An 18,133-nucleotide genomic window follows, 5' to 3' on the forward strand; every position below is an offset into this window, starting at 1 on the left:
GACACCAAAAACCCTGCCCCAGATGCTGGGGCAGGGAGGGCACTGTGACATGGCTCAGAGAGCAAGGAAAAGGGCTGGGTGATGGCAAACTGTCTGACAACAAAGCAAAGACAAAAACACTTCCCAAGAAGCAAAGTGCAAAGAAGCTGTAACCAAAACTGCATGGAGCTGCATCCCCTGGCTTTTCTTTTCCCTCCATCACTGGTATCATTGCTTCATCTTAACTCCAATACCATGTTTCTCTGCAGAACACAGTTATCTAAAGCAAACTGAAGTGTTGCTCTGGCACAAGCAGCACGATAAACTTAATTTCAGTTTGCTGTAGAAAATTGCTCTCCACTCCCAGCAATCAGCAGGCAGAACACGAGATCACTCTGCTGGGTTAGACAGCTCAAACACTAAATCCAGCCTCATTCCAACACATGCCTTGGATTTACTCTAAGATTAGCCTTGCTGCAGCTCACAGAAGGTTGATGAGCACTAGGATCATGTCCAGTTTGTTGAAATTTGTTAAGGATACCAGCAAGGTGGGTCTCTTCCAAGAGTGACAAAGCCTTAAAGCAAAGCCATGCTGTCTGCTGAGTTAGATTCCAGGCTTGAGCCTATAAGAGCCACCAGGTGATGCCAACAACCACAAGTCCCTTTTCACCAGGGGCATGACTTGAACAAATAAGTATTCAGGGGTTTGGTTGAGAAGAGCAGTGGGCTTTCCAAGTTTCACTGACACATGAGAGCATATGTGGGAGCATAAGAAAAGAAAATCCCAATTGCAGGCATCAGAAAGGAGCAGGTGAAAGCTGCCGTGAATGCTTTAGATCTTGTTCCTTGCCACAACTCCTCACCTGCAAGATGAAGCCACAGCACTGCTCTATAAAGGCATCTCAGGGATTGATGATCATGTGAACCTCAAGAGTAGCCATCACATTCCCAAAGAACAGAAGAAATGAAGAAAAGTTTACAGAAACTTGTTACACAATAATAGCTTGATACTCACATTCTCTGTGAGTCTCTGCTATTGGCTAACAGAGACACCATGAGTAAAGCAGACTTTTCAAGTCAACTGTTGGAGGTGATTTGCTGTTTTGGATACACTATCTCCAACAGTATCTAGGAGCTGCTCGAAACACTTCAGTCTCAGACAAAGAACAAGTTGGACTAGTGCAGCTGAAGCACAGGTGAGGCACAGTGGAACAAGCACAATGATGCATTTTCTTAGAATGGACAGAAGCAGTGCACAGGTTGATCTGGTAAACTTTCAGAGTATGAATATGACAGTCATTATTTCTGCAGTATCCAGATACCTGGCGAAATGTCCTAGGAGGCCAAATGAACGTGGTATAGTAATATTGGACATTGTTATTCAATTTTCTGTGCCAGGAGTAGCATGGAAGCTGGTTCACACAAACGTACTCTACAGTCCCATTCCTTCAGTGTGACCTGTCAAAATCCTCAAGCAGGAAGATGAAAAAACTTTTATCTGTGACATGGCTGTAGTAATACAAATCCAGCCTGACAGATAACAGCTGGGCAACTGATGTCTACAGAAGTGCAAATATTCAATTAACAACATCTCTGAGCAATAATCACAGGTGTCCTGATGTCAGGAAACGCAGTCACACCATTACCTGTCAAACCAGAGAACACACACACATTAGCAGAGAACTGCAAAAAAGCACAACATCATGTGTGCTCAAGCCTAGCACTAGCAGAGATCCTAAAGATGGCAAGTATATACAAAATAATTTCACTGAAAAGCTGAAGAAAACTGTGTTCAAAATATGCACCTAAGTGGCTTATATAGCACTGTGTCTTCATCAAGGGAAAACCTTTCCCTGTTGCTTGCTTCCTGTCCTCTCTCTCCATCTCTCTGAAACAGCTGCTGTTTTCAAGCTCTTAGTTTGCTGTTCAAAGGCCTTCATGCAAGAGTTGTCAGTAACAAACTACCAGCAGCAAAATACTGTTCAGAGAAGATTGCCTTCAAAAAGCACCACTAACATTCACCACTTCAGTAGCTGCATCAAAGTCTTGCTATATTTCCTTGTTGACTCAACCAGAAGAGATTCCATAGTGAAATCTCAAAGGCAAGAAAACCTTCTTCAGACCAGAATATCAATACTGTTTGCAATAAATGACACTTACTGAAATGCTGTATTTTTACTACATATGTTTTTGGGGTTTTTTGTGCAGTTGTTAAACCAGCTACTGGCAATGGAATCAGAAGCCCCAGGCAGTCAAGACATGTCTGTACCAGACACTACCCACCCATACCCTCCAAAACACTTAGAAAACAATTTCAATGCAATTCCCTACTTTAAATCATATTTTACTAGCTTCCTGTGTTTTATCTATTTGAAGTGTTGGTTGTAGTTGAACCAGGTTGTTAACATGAGATGTTCCTAAATTGTTCCTGTAATGGAGCACTGGGAAGTGCTGTGTGCCACCTGAAAGTACAGCAACTGCCCAGTGATCATTTGCTCCTGATTAACATCTTCTGCAGAACAGATTGTTATCACTGAGGATAGAGCTGCTAAAGTGCTTTATCCAAACATCATGGAAAAAAAATCTGCATTTACCAACACCTACCCCACCAAGGCCAAATTGGAATATGAAGGTACACAACTCTTGGTCACAGTACTATTTATATTTGAGAAATACAGGGAACATTTCAGACTCCAGAATCAACTCTGATCTTCAGCCAGCACAGCAGAGTGTTCCTTGTTCAGTGCTCCTGGCATAGCACAGTGCAGCATCCCACTCAGAATTGCAAGCACCTTTTGATTAGACTTGTCTGATAAGCACAGCTAGCAATGAAAAGTAGAAATAAAATCCAAAATTACAAGCTTTCAGTGAGAAATAAACAAATCAATCACACTTAGGAAGAATGACAACGTGTGCTGTACTAGTGTGTCTTGGACTATACACCATCTCTGAGTACTCTACTGTGCTTTTAATAAAAAGAGTATGTTACCCAATGCTAACATTTTTTTCAGCACAAATACTCCACAATATACTGACAACTGAATAAATGCCCAGGACAATCTGCCCATTCATGACCACTGGAGTTCATCATTCCTACTTATCCTTCATCCTTTGCAGATGCAGAAATCCTTATGAATGCAGGCTTTCTTCAGATTGTAAAGAATGGCAATAGGGCCATACTGAAAATCAATCCAAAGAAAATCCAAGCTTTCAGAGCATGCACTAAAGATTTGCTGATCTGTACAATTGTCAGCTAGAAAGCATAAACATTACAAACAAAACAGGAAAATGGTGGGAATTGAGTAAAAATGGCTTATGAAGCACCATCATTTAAATGTATTTCAAAAATCACATGTGGTTCTCTATGAATAGTCTTTTCACAGTACCTTCCCTCCCAAATGCACAGAAGGGCTACCTTTCCCCATTCCTTTTTATTTAGGGATCAGTAACTCACAGAAAGAAGGAATGACAAAAATAAAGAGAGGTTACAGATACGCTGAAACATTGTTGCAGGTATTGTAAAGCTTTCTGCCCTTTCTGTACAAAAGTATTTCAGGTCCTGATGTGTGCTGAAGCTGCAGCAATTAAAATAGTTCTTGAGAAAAATTATTGCTGCAATGTCTATTCATGCCAAGGACCTCAAGAGAATTACTGCTTCAGTGAGCCTTTCTTCAGCAGCAGGCAAACCAGCTTCACAGGGCTTTTGATGGAGGCAACAGAAATTTAAAAAAAAGTCTCTCCCAAATGCTAAAAATAAATTACACAATTGTAAATGCAACCCAGTAAAAAGATTTTTTTTTTTTGCCTTTAACAAGCCATATCAATTTAAGAAAGAGGAATTATTGTGAAAAATGAGCAGGTTAACAATAAATGGGAAATCAAATTGGATAACTGCTCCTTACAGTGAACTTTTACCTAGCTGTTAGACTCAAGTATAGAGAACCAGTTTTAGGATTAGAGCTAATTATCCTGAGAAAGCAAATAGACTCTTCAGCCTACCATATTCTTCTGAAATAAATAGCTGTAATATTTCAAAAGGAACAACAGGACTTTTGGGATGAGCACAGCATTATCATCGTTACCACAGTGTTTCAGCCTATGAGATCCAGAAGGGTGCAGGAGAAACTGTCATATTTGTTACAATAGCAAAGCACTGACAAAAGGTGTGCCCAATTGCTCATGCTAAATGCTGACAGACTGAGCTGCCAGATCATTGGGAAAACACTCAGAGTGTCAGGCTGCCAAGCTGTAGGCCACAAACATAATTACAAAAAAATTGGCAGACAATATCACCACATATATAAAATTCACATATTCATTATCCTGCATAATGACTGGTCACTACTAAAGTATTTGCCTTGAGGACTGGATTTAATTTTGATTACTCTGAGTAAAAGATCATATATTCCAACAGTCTAAGTGGAAAATTTAGCATTAAATTCAACTGAAAGTTAACAAGGTGTGCCACAATCCTTCTGCCACAACAGTAACTAAAACGTGCACCAAATAAATGGAAATAAAGGACTGAAGATCTTGCAACATGAGTAACGCACACAATGGCCAAGATGAAGGCACTTGTGGCAAACACCAAAACCCCACAAGGCAGGAAAGCCCCCATTGTTTTACCAATACTCAGACACCCTTGAAAAAAAAAAATTAGTCACCTCTTTTTATAATAGTTTATTAGAAAGAGAGAGCCACAAGAAGTCACTCCACTCCTCTGTGCTGGGTTAGGATCCATGGGCACTCCAGCACCTCTACAGTCTCTAACTCACTTCTCACTTCTCTGTAAGAGACGCAGAAGCCCGCCCGCTTTGCATGGCTATAACAAAGGAAAATGGATGTGTTGCAGGCACAGGTAGATATGCAAAGTCAGTTTAGCTGTGTGATCATTACAAGAGCAAAGAGCATGCACAGCATCAACTGCTTCAGAGCAGAGGTTCCGCTTTTCCTGGAACTGTAAAGACAGCACTGACGGAAATCACTGAGCAAGGACAGAATCACAGCTCACGATCTGATTCAGCAGTGAGTTTCCCAAGCTATCTTAAGCAAACCTTTCCTGTTGCACTTCAGACCAAGTATTATTTTCCATCTTTAAGAGGCAAAAATTATAATGAAAACATTTTACAATGCTTGGATACTTGTCATGGAGCTGCAAATACACACACACTTTTTTTTTTCCTCCATCCCATATAAACCCAGCAATAAAAACTGGGTTCCAGCTTCAGGCTGATGAGCAGCATTAGCCCAACTATTCCCCTACTCCCTGCTATCATACTATTCCTGTAGGTGTACCAAGCAAGGAGGAATACAAAGAAAAAAAAAAGCAGCAGCATAAACAGGTGACTAAAAATATTTTTAAGGGCTGAGCAATTTACTTGTGATGGTTCAGAGATGGTGCAACTGACTTCTGAAAACCTTTGTTGCTATTTACCTCAACAGCCTAACCCCAGTCACAGCCAGGACTCCCCTCCTCCATTGAGTTCCTAAGAGAAAGTGTTCTTTTTTCAGGATTTCCTATTTATTATCGCAAAGATTCGAGGTTATGAACTGTGACCCACGGACTAAGTAGAAAGGTCAAAAAAAACCCAAAAAACACAGGAATATAGCAAGGAAAACTAGGCTAGTAAATCAGAATATTTTTCTTATTTGCAGAAAACTCCTAGTTTTTCAGCCATTGATTTTCCACCCCTAAAAGAAATTCATATCACGCCCCCACCCCACCCCGATATTTCTGTGTTCCCATAGTCAGCATCCCAGGCCATTTCAATAAGTCTGACTGAGTCCTCTGCCTTCATCTCTCTCTGCAGACACAATTCAGCCAAGCATTTCTCCTTGGGGTAGCTTTTGCTGCAGGAATCTGTTCTGCAACTTCTTCTGGCCAGGCTAGGTGACTTCTTCGGTACTGGCTGACCTCCTGCTCACTGAAGCTTACAACAAGACTGCTTGATTCTCAAGCCCATCAAATCCTAAGTCATAGATAAATTTTCCTGGCCAGTGTGACCACTTATCTAACAGAACATGTCCTGCAAATGTGACATCCTAGTAGTAACTCCTAGTCCAAGGAACTTGGTCAGTTCAAGGAACAGTACATGAATGAGCTTTGTTCCAGACATTACAGACATTTTAAAAATGATACCGTTTTCAAAATAATTTTCCTTAACTTTGAAGCCCAGTGGTATGGAATGGACCTCTGGCAAACTGCTGCTAACAGAAATAACCAGATCATTGCCTCCAAACCTCAGAAAGCCCCTGTTTCATCAGGAACTTCCCATAAATTTGCATTTGTCAACAAGCTGCTGTTCCAATCCTCTCAACCAGTAAGGCAAATAAAATGTAACAGGAAAACCACCTACAGTAAGAGCAGTCTAATTTAGGAGTGTACCTAACTATTAACTTCAGGTGTATCAGCTTTCCACCAGTCATATATTTATCTCAGTATATGATTCACAGACTTTTTATATTCTCCACACAACATACACTCAGTTTATGTATCAGGGCAACAGAACAATGAATCTAAGTTTTAGTTGAAATGTTTTTCTGGTGTTATTAAAAAAATACCATATCCACATGTAAAATGGATATGGTATTTTCTATAATAAATCCATATTTTCTATAATAAATCAAATAGAAATAAATAGTGTTTCCAATCAACTGAAGCATCAGAAATCTGTCTCTGTGCTCAGACAGAGTATTACACAAGAACAGGCTATTCTGGAAAGTGAGCAATCCAGCTCTGAGGTGTGCATGTTGTGTGTGGGTACACATACGTGGGTCAAATGTGATCTGTACAAGGATCAAAAATGCCATGCACGTGTTGCATCATTGGGATTCTGGCACCTTGACATAATTACAAAAGCTCTAATTATTGTTCTTATGCATTGCCCTTTCCTGAATTTAAGTATTCTAAAGGTCTTGGAAGGTTTAACTTACTAAAAGACTGCTTTCTTTACAAACTTGCTATAAACTTGTTACTTATTATAAATGCTACAAATTAACACAAATTTCCTTGCTGACTGTTCAAGAGAAATTCTATAACATAACCCTGGTGGTAAATACTCTCAATGGTCCAAGTTTTCTTCTCATAGCTGTGAAATCTATACGTTGCTCATGACTCAAACTTTAAGCCTTTTTTTAAAGTATAAGGGCTAAAAATTAGGTCTTGGTCTTGACACAGTCTATTCGCAAGTTAAAAACTGTTAGTTTGATTCTTGTTATGATTAAATGGTCCTAGAGACACTGGCATCTTTATCTTTCACTTTACTGAGGACAGCTGAGAACACAAAAACAGAGCAAGAGACGATCAGGGGAAAAAAGTGTCTTATAACACAGACAACGAAAGTTTAATCTGGAGAAAATTCTCCTGTGCCTTGAAAACCAGAACGTCAAAGGAGCCAATGTTGAAGTGAAAGCCTGGACTGTAGATATGTGGAGAGACATAGGAATTCATGCCTTACTCACATGTTACCTGGAAATATCTTCCACGGCTTAAACAGCTTACAGGTGAGGACAAGGCACAGATAGTTTCAATAGCAGTCAGGAGAACCAGTCTCAGTGATGAAGACTGTGGTAGCAGGAGGAAGATAAAAATTACAAGCTATTTCAGCCATTCTGATATTGAGCCAATCCTCACATTCCCGAGGCAGGGAAGTGAGCAAAGGTTTTTAGTTTAGAATGGGGAGGAAAAAAAAAAAAAAAAAGTAGGTCTGATGTATGGAGAGGAATCCAGGCTGTCAGCTTTAAAATAAACTATTGGGTGCACTGTGGAGAGAAATGAAGTAACAAGGCAAGAGTGTTAGGAGATTCCCTGCAAAAAAGCAGTAATTCAGCATAATAAAATTTCTCAAACAGCTAAAACACATGACAACTGTAATACCCACAGGAACCACTGGAGAGCAAGGCTTATGTGTCATCATCATGCAAATGAAGGAAGAAGAGCAAAAGGGGGCTAAAAAATTGTATAAGCATCACGCTCCAAAAATTGTGGGAGTCTCAACCTTCTCTTAGAGCTGTGGTAGAGGTAGCACTGAATGCAGAATAACAACTTGTGGCCTGGTAACAGAGAGGTGAAGACAGCCTCTGACTTTGGCTAATAAGCTTAGCAAACCAAATGCTTCAGAGGCAGATTTTAGTGTTGTTTGTCTGGATTTTTGTTTTAAGAACATAACTATAAATTTAAGCAGTACCTAGAAGACTGAGACCCTGATGGGGGGCTTTAGCTTTCACAGGCTAAGGATCATGCCTACAGCTCCTGCCCCAGCCTTTCAGTCTTTAGAAGAGGGGCTATATCATATGTATGAACAAAAGATAATGCAAAATTTCTCCTATCTGTGATTAAGGTTGACAAAACACTATCTAAAATCATAAGCACCTGATGCAATGAGGTTAGATATTTGTGCTTGAAGTACAGAGAACAAAAAAAAAAAACAAACGTAACTGTCCCATCCTTTATACTTTGGAAGAGATCCCAAAACCATTAGGATCAAAAACGAAAATGTTGAAACAAGTAGACTCAAGCATTTGCCAGCAAAAGCAATAAACCCTTTTTATGGCTCCCTGAGGAAATGGGGGACATAATCAAGTACTAAGTATCACCAAGATATCTATGTTGACATTTCTCTGTAACATGTAGGCACATGTATAATCAGAGTATGCTGCAATTGTATTTTGTTACTGCAGCTTTACAAGGAGATCATCAGTAGGAAATCACTCACTAACTCTTCAGTCATGCAGAGCTGAGGAAAAGATTATTTTTATATCTATGTATCTCTGTAAAAGATAATCAGAAAGAGATTGTGTGTGTATACACATTGCTTTACCACAAGTGAACATGGTTGAAAGAAGGCTAAAAGTCTCTAGATATAAAAATCAACTCCATAAACAAATTTTTGCCAAGTCAGACGTACTGCTGTGCGGAGATCAAAAGCAATAAAGGTTAGCCTGAAACAGTGTCCTGACACTCAGCTGCCTATGTAAAAGTCTATTCCAGCATTAAGGTTATTTCACACACACCGACACATCTCCAAAATACTCATCTTCTTCCAAGAATAATTCACTGTAACCCATGTCTAATATGTTCCCTGTAAGACACTAGTATTGCAGATAGGTATGACAAAGCCACACCCTTTGTGCTGTGCAGAGTATAAAGATGACTGTCAAAGTATAAATCTTCAAGACAAATCAAACAAGCAGAAGTGCCCACTTGAATTTTGTGAGCCAGGAGAGGATGCTACAGCCAACCCTGCCAGGCATGTCTGTGGAAGGTCATTTACAGTCAGCCTCCTCTTCTCTTAATATATAACATTACATAATAAGCAACTAAAATATCAAAGATAACCCAGGAGAAGCAATTGGGTGGGACTTCCCCAACAGAAATAAGCCTTTACGCCAGTTTTCATCTTCCATATTTTTCCTGTATTTTCCAGAGAGTGCAAAACTGCAGTGTAGCCAGCAACTCCACTCACTGCTTCAACTCTCCTGTGAATACCCTTTCCTCCCAGCTAGCCAGGGAGCCCTCCATGTTTGCCACTTTGAACTCTTCTAAAGCATCAAGCACAGCAAGGCTAAAATCCAATTAAAATAAGGTGGCATTCACTCGCTGAGAAGGCACTTTAAGAGCAGTCATTTTAATAACAGTCAAGTTCTCATGGATGAGGAAAATCTTTTCAGTAGAAAGGCCATTACACAATCACTAAGTACAATGAAGACTGTCACAAAGGAATGAGAACTAGGAAGGATTGTGCAGCAGTAAAACAACAGCAGAGAGGTGCATGACACTTAGAATGCAGGTTCCCTTTCACTACTGAAGGACTTGATGTCAGGAGCTAAGAAGTGCATGTGTGGGGGAAATAATTTCTTAGAATTACTATGGAAGCAATAGCACTCATTTTAATGGATTCAGAGTAAAAACCAAAAGCTAGTCATATCCATGTGGGTCACTTGCTATTTTTAAACTATCATCAGTTACAACATCTTTCTGTTAGTATCTCATATTCAAAGCAGTGGCAAAGGTTAACAGCAGTTTTCATATTGAATCCAGTTCTGGAATTAATGGAACAGCCTCCGAGCCTCATCAGCAATAACTACATCCCCAGTGTGCTGGCACTGCTCATGGACACGGCGTGCCCTGCTGCAGAGCTGACACAGGGAAGGCTCTCACACTTAGGTGACACCAAGCCACACGAGCAGCTTTGTCTTCACCTAGCTACCGATGGCAAGAAACGCAGGTGCACGCACCACACTTCCATAAACAGCCAGCACATTAAAGACTGTCATCTTATCCACAGACAAGTTAATTGCATTTTAGAATCCTTTTGTAGCATGCTCCTTTGTTTCCATCCCTTTTTTCATTAGGAATAGTCCCCCAGTTTCATAATAAAATAGCAGGTGAACGTGTCAAATTTACTTTTAAAAAATCTCCTCAATCCTAGCTTATTTTTTTTAAGTCTAAGTGAGAAGTGAAGACAGCTATGGAAAGACATGGCATTCTGAATAAGCAGACCACTTTATTTAAACATTTCCACAAATCCAACACACCAAGACCCACTGCTCAAACTCCCCTCTCCAAGGGGCTTACAAGGTAACAGAAGAGGAATCAGTAACACACTCAAATACGCTTAAAATATGCAACAGGTATTCTGGTGGCTTCAGCTGCCTTCAAAACCATCTACTACAGACCTATTTCAACAAGGAAGAGGTATTTTGAAAACACTACAAGCAGAGAAAGTGGCAGCTGTGGAGAAGTAGCCCAGGCTGCAGCAAACCTGTAAGTCCCACCAGTGTGGCATTAGGGCCAGGACCCTCCTGTGGCAGCAGCTCTACCCCACTGCTGAGCCATCAGGGCTAGCAGTGCAGCCAAGCCCACAGACAGCCCTGGCAGCAGTGTGACACAAGAGCTCTGCCAGGAGAGAGGGTGATCCTTCTCCATGCACCACTCACACAAGCATTAAGAGAAATGAAGAGCTTCCACCCAGCCTTTGAAAAGCAACATGGAATACCAAAGCCATGAAGAAAGCACAAGAAACCACACACCTCATCTGGCTGAGAGCAGAGGTCATCTCTTCAACTTCAGTTTTGAGGGAGCCTTCAACTCTTTCTCCCCAGTAAAATTAAAAAAAAAACCCCAACAGTTTCTTCCACCATAGGCTCTCTAGGTACTTCTAAAGTAAAGTGATTTGTCTGATTTCAGGATATGGAAAAAATCCCAAACCAACAGTTTCCCACAATTTTGCTTTTCTCCTTTCACACTTGGTTAATTGCAGACTGAAGTGCTTTTTAATAGGGGAGAAAAAGGCAGGGCATTTTAGCTAAATTACCTATGTCTGGTAGACAAAAAGATCTGAACTGCTGAGAATGACTGTGTATTCTTTACAACACTAGTAAAAAACCCTTCAACATAAATACTCCTCTAAAAATTGCTTGTATCACATTCTTTCAATGTAGACACCACTTAGTGTAAAGCAGGGCAAGAAAGGCTATATTCAGTATTTAACGGGGATAAAGCTTTAATCCTGAGTCACAAATAAGTATTCTGTGTTGGGAAAAAAAAAAAAAAAGAGTAAGTCTACAAGCTGGTATTTCTGGCTGTCAGCATGGAAACAACAGACTTGAGTGAAATACTGAGGCTGCCTCAAACACACAGGGACAGTTCAGCAGCCCAGTGCTGGACTCAGAGCATTCAGCATGTAAGCAAGGAGAGAACATCCATGTACACAACACATGTTAAAGATCTAGATAGGAGCTACTAAATGCTTTTACTTCTCACCCCTAACAGGCCAAGATACATAGTTCTAGAATGCAAACGCTGCCCTCTAACTTTTTTTCTTTAATAATGGTGGAGTTGAGGTTCCTGTTTCAGATATCTGGTTTCTAAATCAGTTGAGGGTGCAGCTGCCACCTCAACCTAATGGAGATAATGGTTGTTCACATAGCAGCAGATGGGGGTGGGAACAGCTCCCTACCAGAAGCAGGAAAAGGTTTCACCCAGATCTCAAAGATGTTTTGAACTACTCTGCAGAGCCAATAGGTAAGGGAAGCCCAACTTTCATAAGGAAGGAGTGGGGGAAAGGGCTGCTATGCACCCACAAAGCAAGTCCCTCACCCAGAAAGGGACTGAGGATGTAAGAGGATCATAGCTAGCTGAACCATGACAATTTTCTGTCACGGGAATCGACCCTTCCCATCACTGCTTCCACAGCTATCTCCATGCACTGCAGGAAACCATCCTGGCCTGGAGTCCAGGCCAAACCCTTGAGAAGGGAGAGTTTGGCTAAGTCAGAGGCAATCTGCTTCCAGCATGCTGGGAGCACACAGAGCAGAGGTCTAGAGCTCTCTCTAGTCACTCTGTTAATGAACCCAGGACACTCAGTAATTTATAAAGGTGTTTCAGAGGTTGCACAGATACTCGTAAATGGCACCCAGGACTGCCTGTACAGGTGACCCAGAAGCACTTCCTGCTGTATGAATAATTACTTTGGGTGAAAGCAATTTCAGTGTTCAGGTGTTCTAATCTTTCTATAGCACAGGAATTAATAAAGATATACTGCAAAGGAATACACATCTATAACCACTTCAGTTCAGCACAACATTTTTAAATTAAATTTCTAAAAGAACAGTATCTAAATTGTTCATTCTGTTTGAATGACCAATTACAGTTCATTACAGAAAATTTACAATGCAGTATTGTGAAATCCAGAGATAAGACTGCACACTAGTTGCCACACAGATTTTTGTTTACACAGCCAAATAAACTTTCCCTATCACCTTTCTCTCACCACCCTTAAAACAAAGGCCTACTTTACCAAACAAAAAGGAGACAGGTGAGAACCCAGGTCTCTCTCCCATCAACCTCTTGCCAAAAACATAGACCCCTAAAGACCAAGTAAAGAAGCACTGAGATGGGGTCACCATCAACACCTGAGAAGTAATTCTGGGCATCCTGTTGGACTTGATAGCTGTTATATACTTCCTCACCACCTCCTTCTCTCTTTTCTCATCTGCACCCAGAGCAGAAGTTACTAGACTTGCTGCAGATGCTCTGCATCTACAGGGGAGTTCAGTCCTTGTGTTCTTTCTGGGACACTCATTGGCAGACCCATTTACAGACATATTTCCATTGCAAAGTAGCAGAGAAAAATTGGAAGTGGTTCCAAAAGCAATTTTCTGAAGAGGACAAAGGATAACCTACAGGGCATGTGCAACATTAACCTGCCAAGGAACCACTTCACTCTGACAACAAGCTTGTGCTGCAGACATCAGGTTACCTCCCCTCAGCTCAGCACACTCCAGCCAACAAAAACAGAGTGCTCACACAGGAGCAGAAGGCAGGCAGGTGTGTGAGCTCTGCAGTATCACAGACATAGCATCTGTTTGTGATAACTTTTTAAGTTAGATGAGAATTACAGGACATGCAGAGGACCACTTTCCCCCTTCAGCCTCTGCGTGGTTCCTACAATTACGTGGTGCTGCCGAGCAGTACCAGCTTTAACAGCCAGATGTGCCACCAAAGGCTTTCTCATGCAAAAGAAATCCAAGTTGCCCTCTCTTCTTTGTCTTATGCCATGATCAGAGGGTATTCTGGTGCTGATTTGACAGAACTTCTCATGAAGATGACATTAACAAACATAAAAATGAACTAATTTATCTTAATTAAATACACTACCCTTACAGAAACAAATTAACAAAACCCCCAAACGCACTGAAACAACAACAAAACCCCAACCCACAGAAACAAAGAAAGAAACCCAAAATCACTGCCCTGAGGACTTTAGATTGAATGTACTCCAAAGATATTTCAGAAACACCAGCATTATAAGGTATCCTATTACCCCTGCTTGAAGAGCAGATCTGAAACACATGCTGGTTAATAAAAGCTATATAGCGTGTCTTCTAAATTTCTCTCAAAAGAAGAATTTATAATTTTTCTACCCAGCCACACACCATAAAGCAAACTTAGAGAAAAGATTTGTATTGCAATTAAAACATACTGAGCAGTCAAAAAGCTGAGCAGGACTCACTTTAAAAGCCTGTAACAAAGTGATTTAAAATAATATTCAGGAAGAAAAAGCAGGTTGCCAGAGGAAGGATAATGTTCTCAAAACTGGGTGCTCAGTTATGATCCTAAATCTAGTATTAGGAGGCTTATGTCAAAGTGGCTTATTAAAAATGAAGACTGACATTATTTTGCTGGCAGTGGAGATGAGTGAGGTCATCTCTAGTATGTGTAGATAGATACTAGAATTATAACAGCACTGCAGCCAGATGAGCTAAAAATAGACCTTTTCTATGTCTACTCTGTGGATACAGAAACTTAGTCTGACACAGAGTACTGCAGAACAGATACAATGTTTTTATCCTGAAGAGTTACAGTTTCTCTCTCATTTGTGTTCCGCAAAAGGTAACAGAAGTATGATGTTCCTCTTCATATACTGTTTTTCTTTCACTGTACCCAAGTCCAGTTGCTTTTACTTTCATCTGCAGCACTAGCATGTGTGGCCCACAGACAAGAAGGTACCTGACAGGACTGACACCTTTGCTGATTCATGGGTGGCCAGATGCCTGAATTACCACTTATGAAAAGGGACAAAGAAATTGCCTAGTGGCAGCGATACCACTGCTTCTGCTGGGAGACGTCTGCTTATCCGGGTGGCTACTTCCTAAGGAGCCACTATCACCTCCCACCCTTAAGTCCACCCTGAGCTGTCCAGGTGCACAGTCCATGTCCTCTTGCTCCTACTACATGGTGATGCTTCTTGGTGGAGAACCAAGAAGCCTGCGGAACAAAGTCACCACCGAACCTCCTCAGGAGAAACATGTTGGAATACTTTACCCTCCAACTCAGACCAACACTAAGAACAGCAAGCACTGTCATTATCACTAGCTGAAATACATGTGTCAGCAAAGTTTCAATTCCCTTATTTCTCTGTAGTGGATTGGTGTTTGCTTGGGTTGTGCTGTATTTTTAAATTGTTCCATAATAACTTGCATTAGCAATATTAGCAATACTGTTGCTGCAGCAGCTGACACTTGCTAGTATTTAACTTCCACAGAGTAGCACCCTTGTTACAGGTTCAATGCTAGAATTCAATTCTGTTTAGCACTAATAAATATGTGTGCTTTTTGGACTACAAACTTTCTTTGACATATTGCCTTATGATTTTGTGTTTAAGGCAGAGTGATCAAACATATTCACTTTAAATAGATACATAGATTTTTTAAAAGGGCATTTCCTAGATAGCAAGTTATCAGCAAAATAGAAACCCATCTATCAGCTTAACTGCTGTCTTTTAAACAACAAGGGAGGAAGAGGAGACTTAAGCCCACTTAGCAGAAGTATAACAGAAAGTTACTACAGCACTTGCTGTGTTGTTCTTTGTGCTGTGTAGAAAGCCTGTGAAAGGTTAAAGTGAAGCCAGGTCTCAGCAGAGCTTTACCAGCATGGAGGTTAACCAGGTTAGGTAGGAACTGAACACACTAAACACGTTTCCTGGGATGTTTGCCATGAAAAGGCAAGAGTCAGTTTGTTTGGGAGGGTGAACAGCATGTATTTAGACATAATAAGGGGACTCATTTATAAGCAAGTATACTGGGGAACAATCTATGAAAGCAAAATTATTTAAGTGAGGGCACACCTAGAAAATGTAACAGTTTGAACCAATTATTCTTTTTTTGATGCTGCCAGGGGGGCTGAAAGAGATAGAACATAGTGCCTTTCCTAAGACAAAATTTCATCATTTGCACATCAAATTGGGAACCTAACAACCCTTTCACAGATCAGGAACTGCGTGTTAGAGCAAACTAATTTGAGTTTAATGAGAGGCAGAATCTCTCCAGCTGAACAATTTCTCATTTCCCACGCAGCTCATCAAAACACATACCCAAATGCCCTTGATGCCCTGACACTTGTACTGCATGCATTAGCACACCCACATACACAAGATTTTCAGCATAAACTAAGACACTAAAGCGATCATAAAACATAACAAATGAACTTTCCAAAGGTGACAACACTAGGGTAATATTTAAACATCTTCAATACCACCTTACCCTGTCTCTTTTCTGATCAATACAAGCAGTTAATCTACTGTCTCCCGTGCACCCTTCAGCTGCTAAGCATGATCATGCCAGTGCATAACTTACTTATATGCCCCGTTGTTAATTTGTCAGTTTTCAGCAATGAACATATGTGAAGTACACAGCAGTGCAGCAAAGAGATCACTGACTAAGAGCAAATTGGGATGGTTTAAGGGAAGCATCAGTAGAGGAAAATTCCAGTGCTTTGCAAGCAAGCACATAGCTCTCAAGAGCAGTAGTACTCATCGGGGAGGAAACGCTTCACTTTCCCCCTCCCCTCGAGTGCTGAATTTCTCACGTGTGGTTACCCTCAATATGCCTATCCCGACCAACATCGGGCAGGTGTTTCACATGGTTCAGCAGGAACAGATTCCTCTGGCGAAGGAGAAGAAGTGCCCCCGGCGCTTATGGCAGTAGCCAATCACCAGCGGACAAATAATTTTTCGAATGGATGGCTGCTCTTCACCGCAACCCACTCTGCTCTGCGTAGCAAACTGCGCACCGAGCACAACCGCGGAGCTCCCCGCGGAGCGAGGGCTCTGCGGCCCCAGGTCGGGCTCACCTGCCGCCCTCTGCGCCAGGCATTGACAGCACCGGGGGGAGCAGAGCAGCACCATTAACATCATCCCTCAGAGCCCAGCTCCTCCGGGCCATCAGCCCCACAAACGCAGGGGAGACACGCAGCTTCTCCTGAGGGATGTACTTTCCCTTTACTCACACCCACCGAGAAGAGGGGCCTGGAGTGGGCGAACTCAACTCAGTAGAGCCCTCGTTCCACCAGGAGGGCTCGGGATGAGCCGCAGACAGTGTCAGGGTGCCTGGTCAGTGTCACTGCGGTCAGTCGGGGTCCGCAGACGCGGGCCGCCGGTGACAGCAGCGCGCCGACAGCCCGGGAGCGAACCCGGAGGCTGAGCACGCTCCTTTCCGCGTGGGCAGCGCGATGGCGCTTTCCAAAGTCATCTCTGCGATGACCTGCACGGCTCGGCACTCCATGCCGCTGGAAGCACGGCCGGCGAGCTGCCTTTCTGCTGCGGGGAGGGTCACCGGAGCGCTGTGCCCGGCAGCACGGCGGCGAGGCGCACCTTCCCGCAGGACACCGCTCCGCTGCCGCACGGCAGGCTGCGGACCGCGTGTCCCCCCTCAGTGTCCTTCTGTCCCCAACCCCAGGAAAGGCGCCGGCGAGGGGAGGGGATCCAGGAGCTCTGCGGCGAGGGGCTCCCCTGCCCGGGGCTCGGCCTACCGGGCGCTGCCGCCCGCCCGCCGCAGCGGCTCGGCGCTCCTCCGGCGGCACGGAGGGGCGCGGCCGGTACCGGGCCCTCCGCCGCCCCCGGCCCTCCCGGCACCTGCCGGGGCTGGCACCGGGCGCTGAGGCGCGGGCGGCGCCGCGGCCCCGGCGGGACTCACCGTAGATCATGGCCAGGCCGGTCTCGTGGAGAAAGCGGACGCGCCGGTGCTTGAAGAGCCAGATGGTGAGGATGGTGAGAGTGAGGAGCAGGATGAAGGTGAGCAGGCTCACGCTGTCCTGCCGGTGGCTCTCCTCCGCCTCCTTCTCGGTGGCGAGCTCCTCCATGGCGCTGCTGCTGCCGCCGCTCCGCTCCGCCGCTCGCAGCCCCCCGGCCGCCAGCAGGAGCAGCGGGAGCAGCGGCAGCCGGCGGCGCAGGGGCCCGGCCATGGCTGCGGGAGCCGGGATGCCGCGGCGGCCCAGGGGCACTGCCCACCGCCCGCCCGGCCGGCCGGCGGGGGAGGGAGCGGGGAAGGGAAAGAAGGACGGCGGGAGGGAGCGGCCCCGGCGCGCAGGAGCCCGCCCGCCGCTCCCTCCCCCGGCCCCTTAAAGGCGCAGCCCCGCCGGGAGCCGCGGTGTCGCTGCTCCCCTGTGCCCGGCCCGGCCAGCCCCGCCCGGCCGAGGTGCAGGGGTGGCGAGATTTCCCCCGCCCCGCGGCGCTGGTTCTGCACCGGGAGCTCCCTCGGTGCGCGGGCAGAGCTGCGGGGCCGCTCTCCCTGCCCGCCGTGCGGAGCGAACCTGCGGGCGGCTCTCACACCGGGGCCGTGCTGGCAATCATCGCCCCAGAGCCCGCCCTGCCCA

The 18,133-nt window shown here is 43.8% G+C and overlaps 1 protein-coding gene across 2 annotated transcripts in view; it reads right to left on the reverse strand.

The window, feature by feature from the left end:
* The window catches only part of SLC9A7 (solute carrier family 9 member A7), a 65,887-nt gene extending 47,960 nt beyond the window's left edge, over positions 1–17,927 (reverse strand). The window contains exon 1 of one of the 2 annotated variants that reach the window (XM_064408181.1): positions 17,455–17,927. In XM_064408181.1, the coding sequence (XP_064264251.1) occupies positions 17,455–17,722 (268 nt within the window). In that variant the 5' untranslated portion in view covers positions 17,723–17,927. The remainder of the gene's footprint in view (positions 1–17,454) is intronic. The other variant, XM_064408182.1, reaches the window with a different exon arrangement.
* Between the last annotated feature and the right edge of the window lie 206 nt (positions 17,928–18,133).

The sequence above is a fragment of the Passer domesticus genome, chromosome 2 (genome assembly GCF_036417665.1).
Source record: "Passer domesticus isolate bPasDom1 chromosome 2, bPasDom1.hap1, whole genome shotgun sequence".
NCBI classification, from domain to species: Eukaryota; Metazoa; Chordata; class Aves; order Passeriformes; family Passeridae; genus Passer; species Passer domesticus.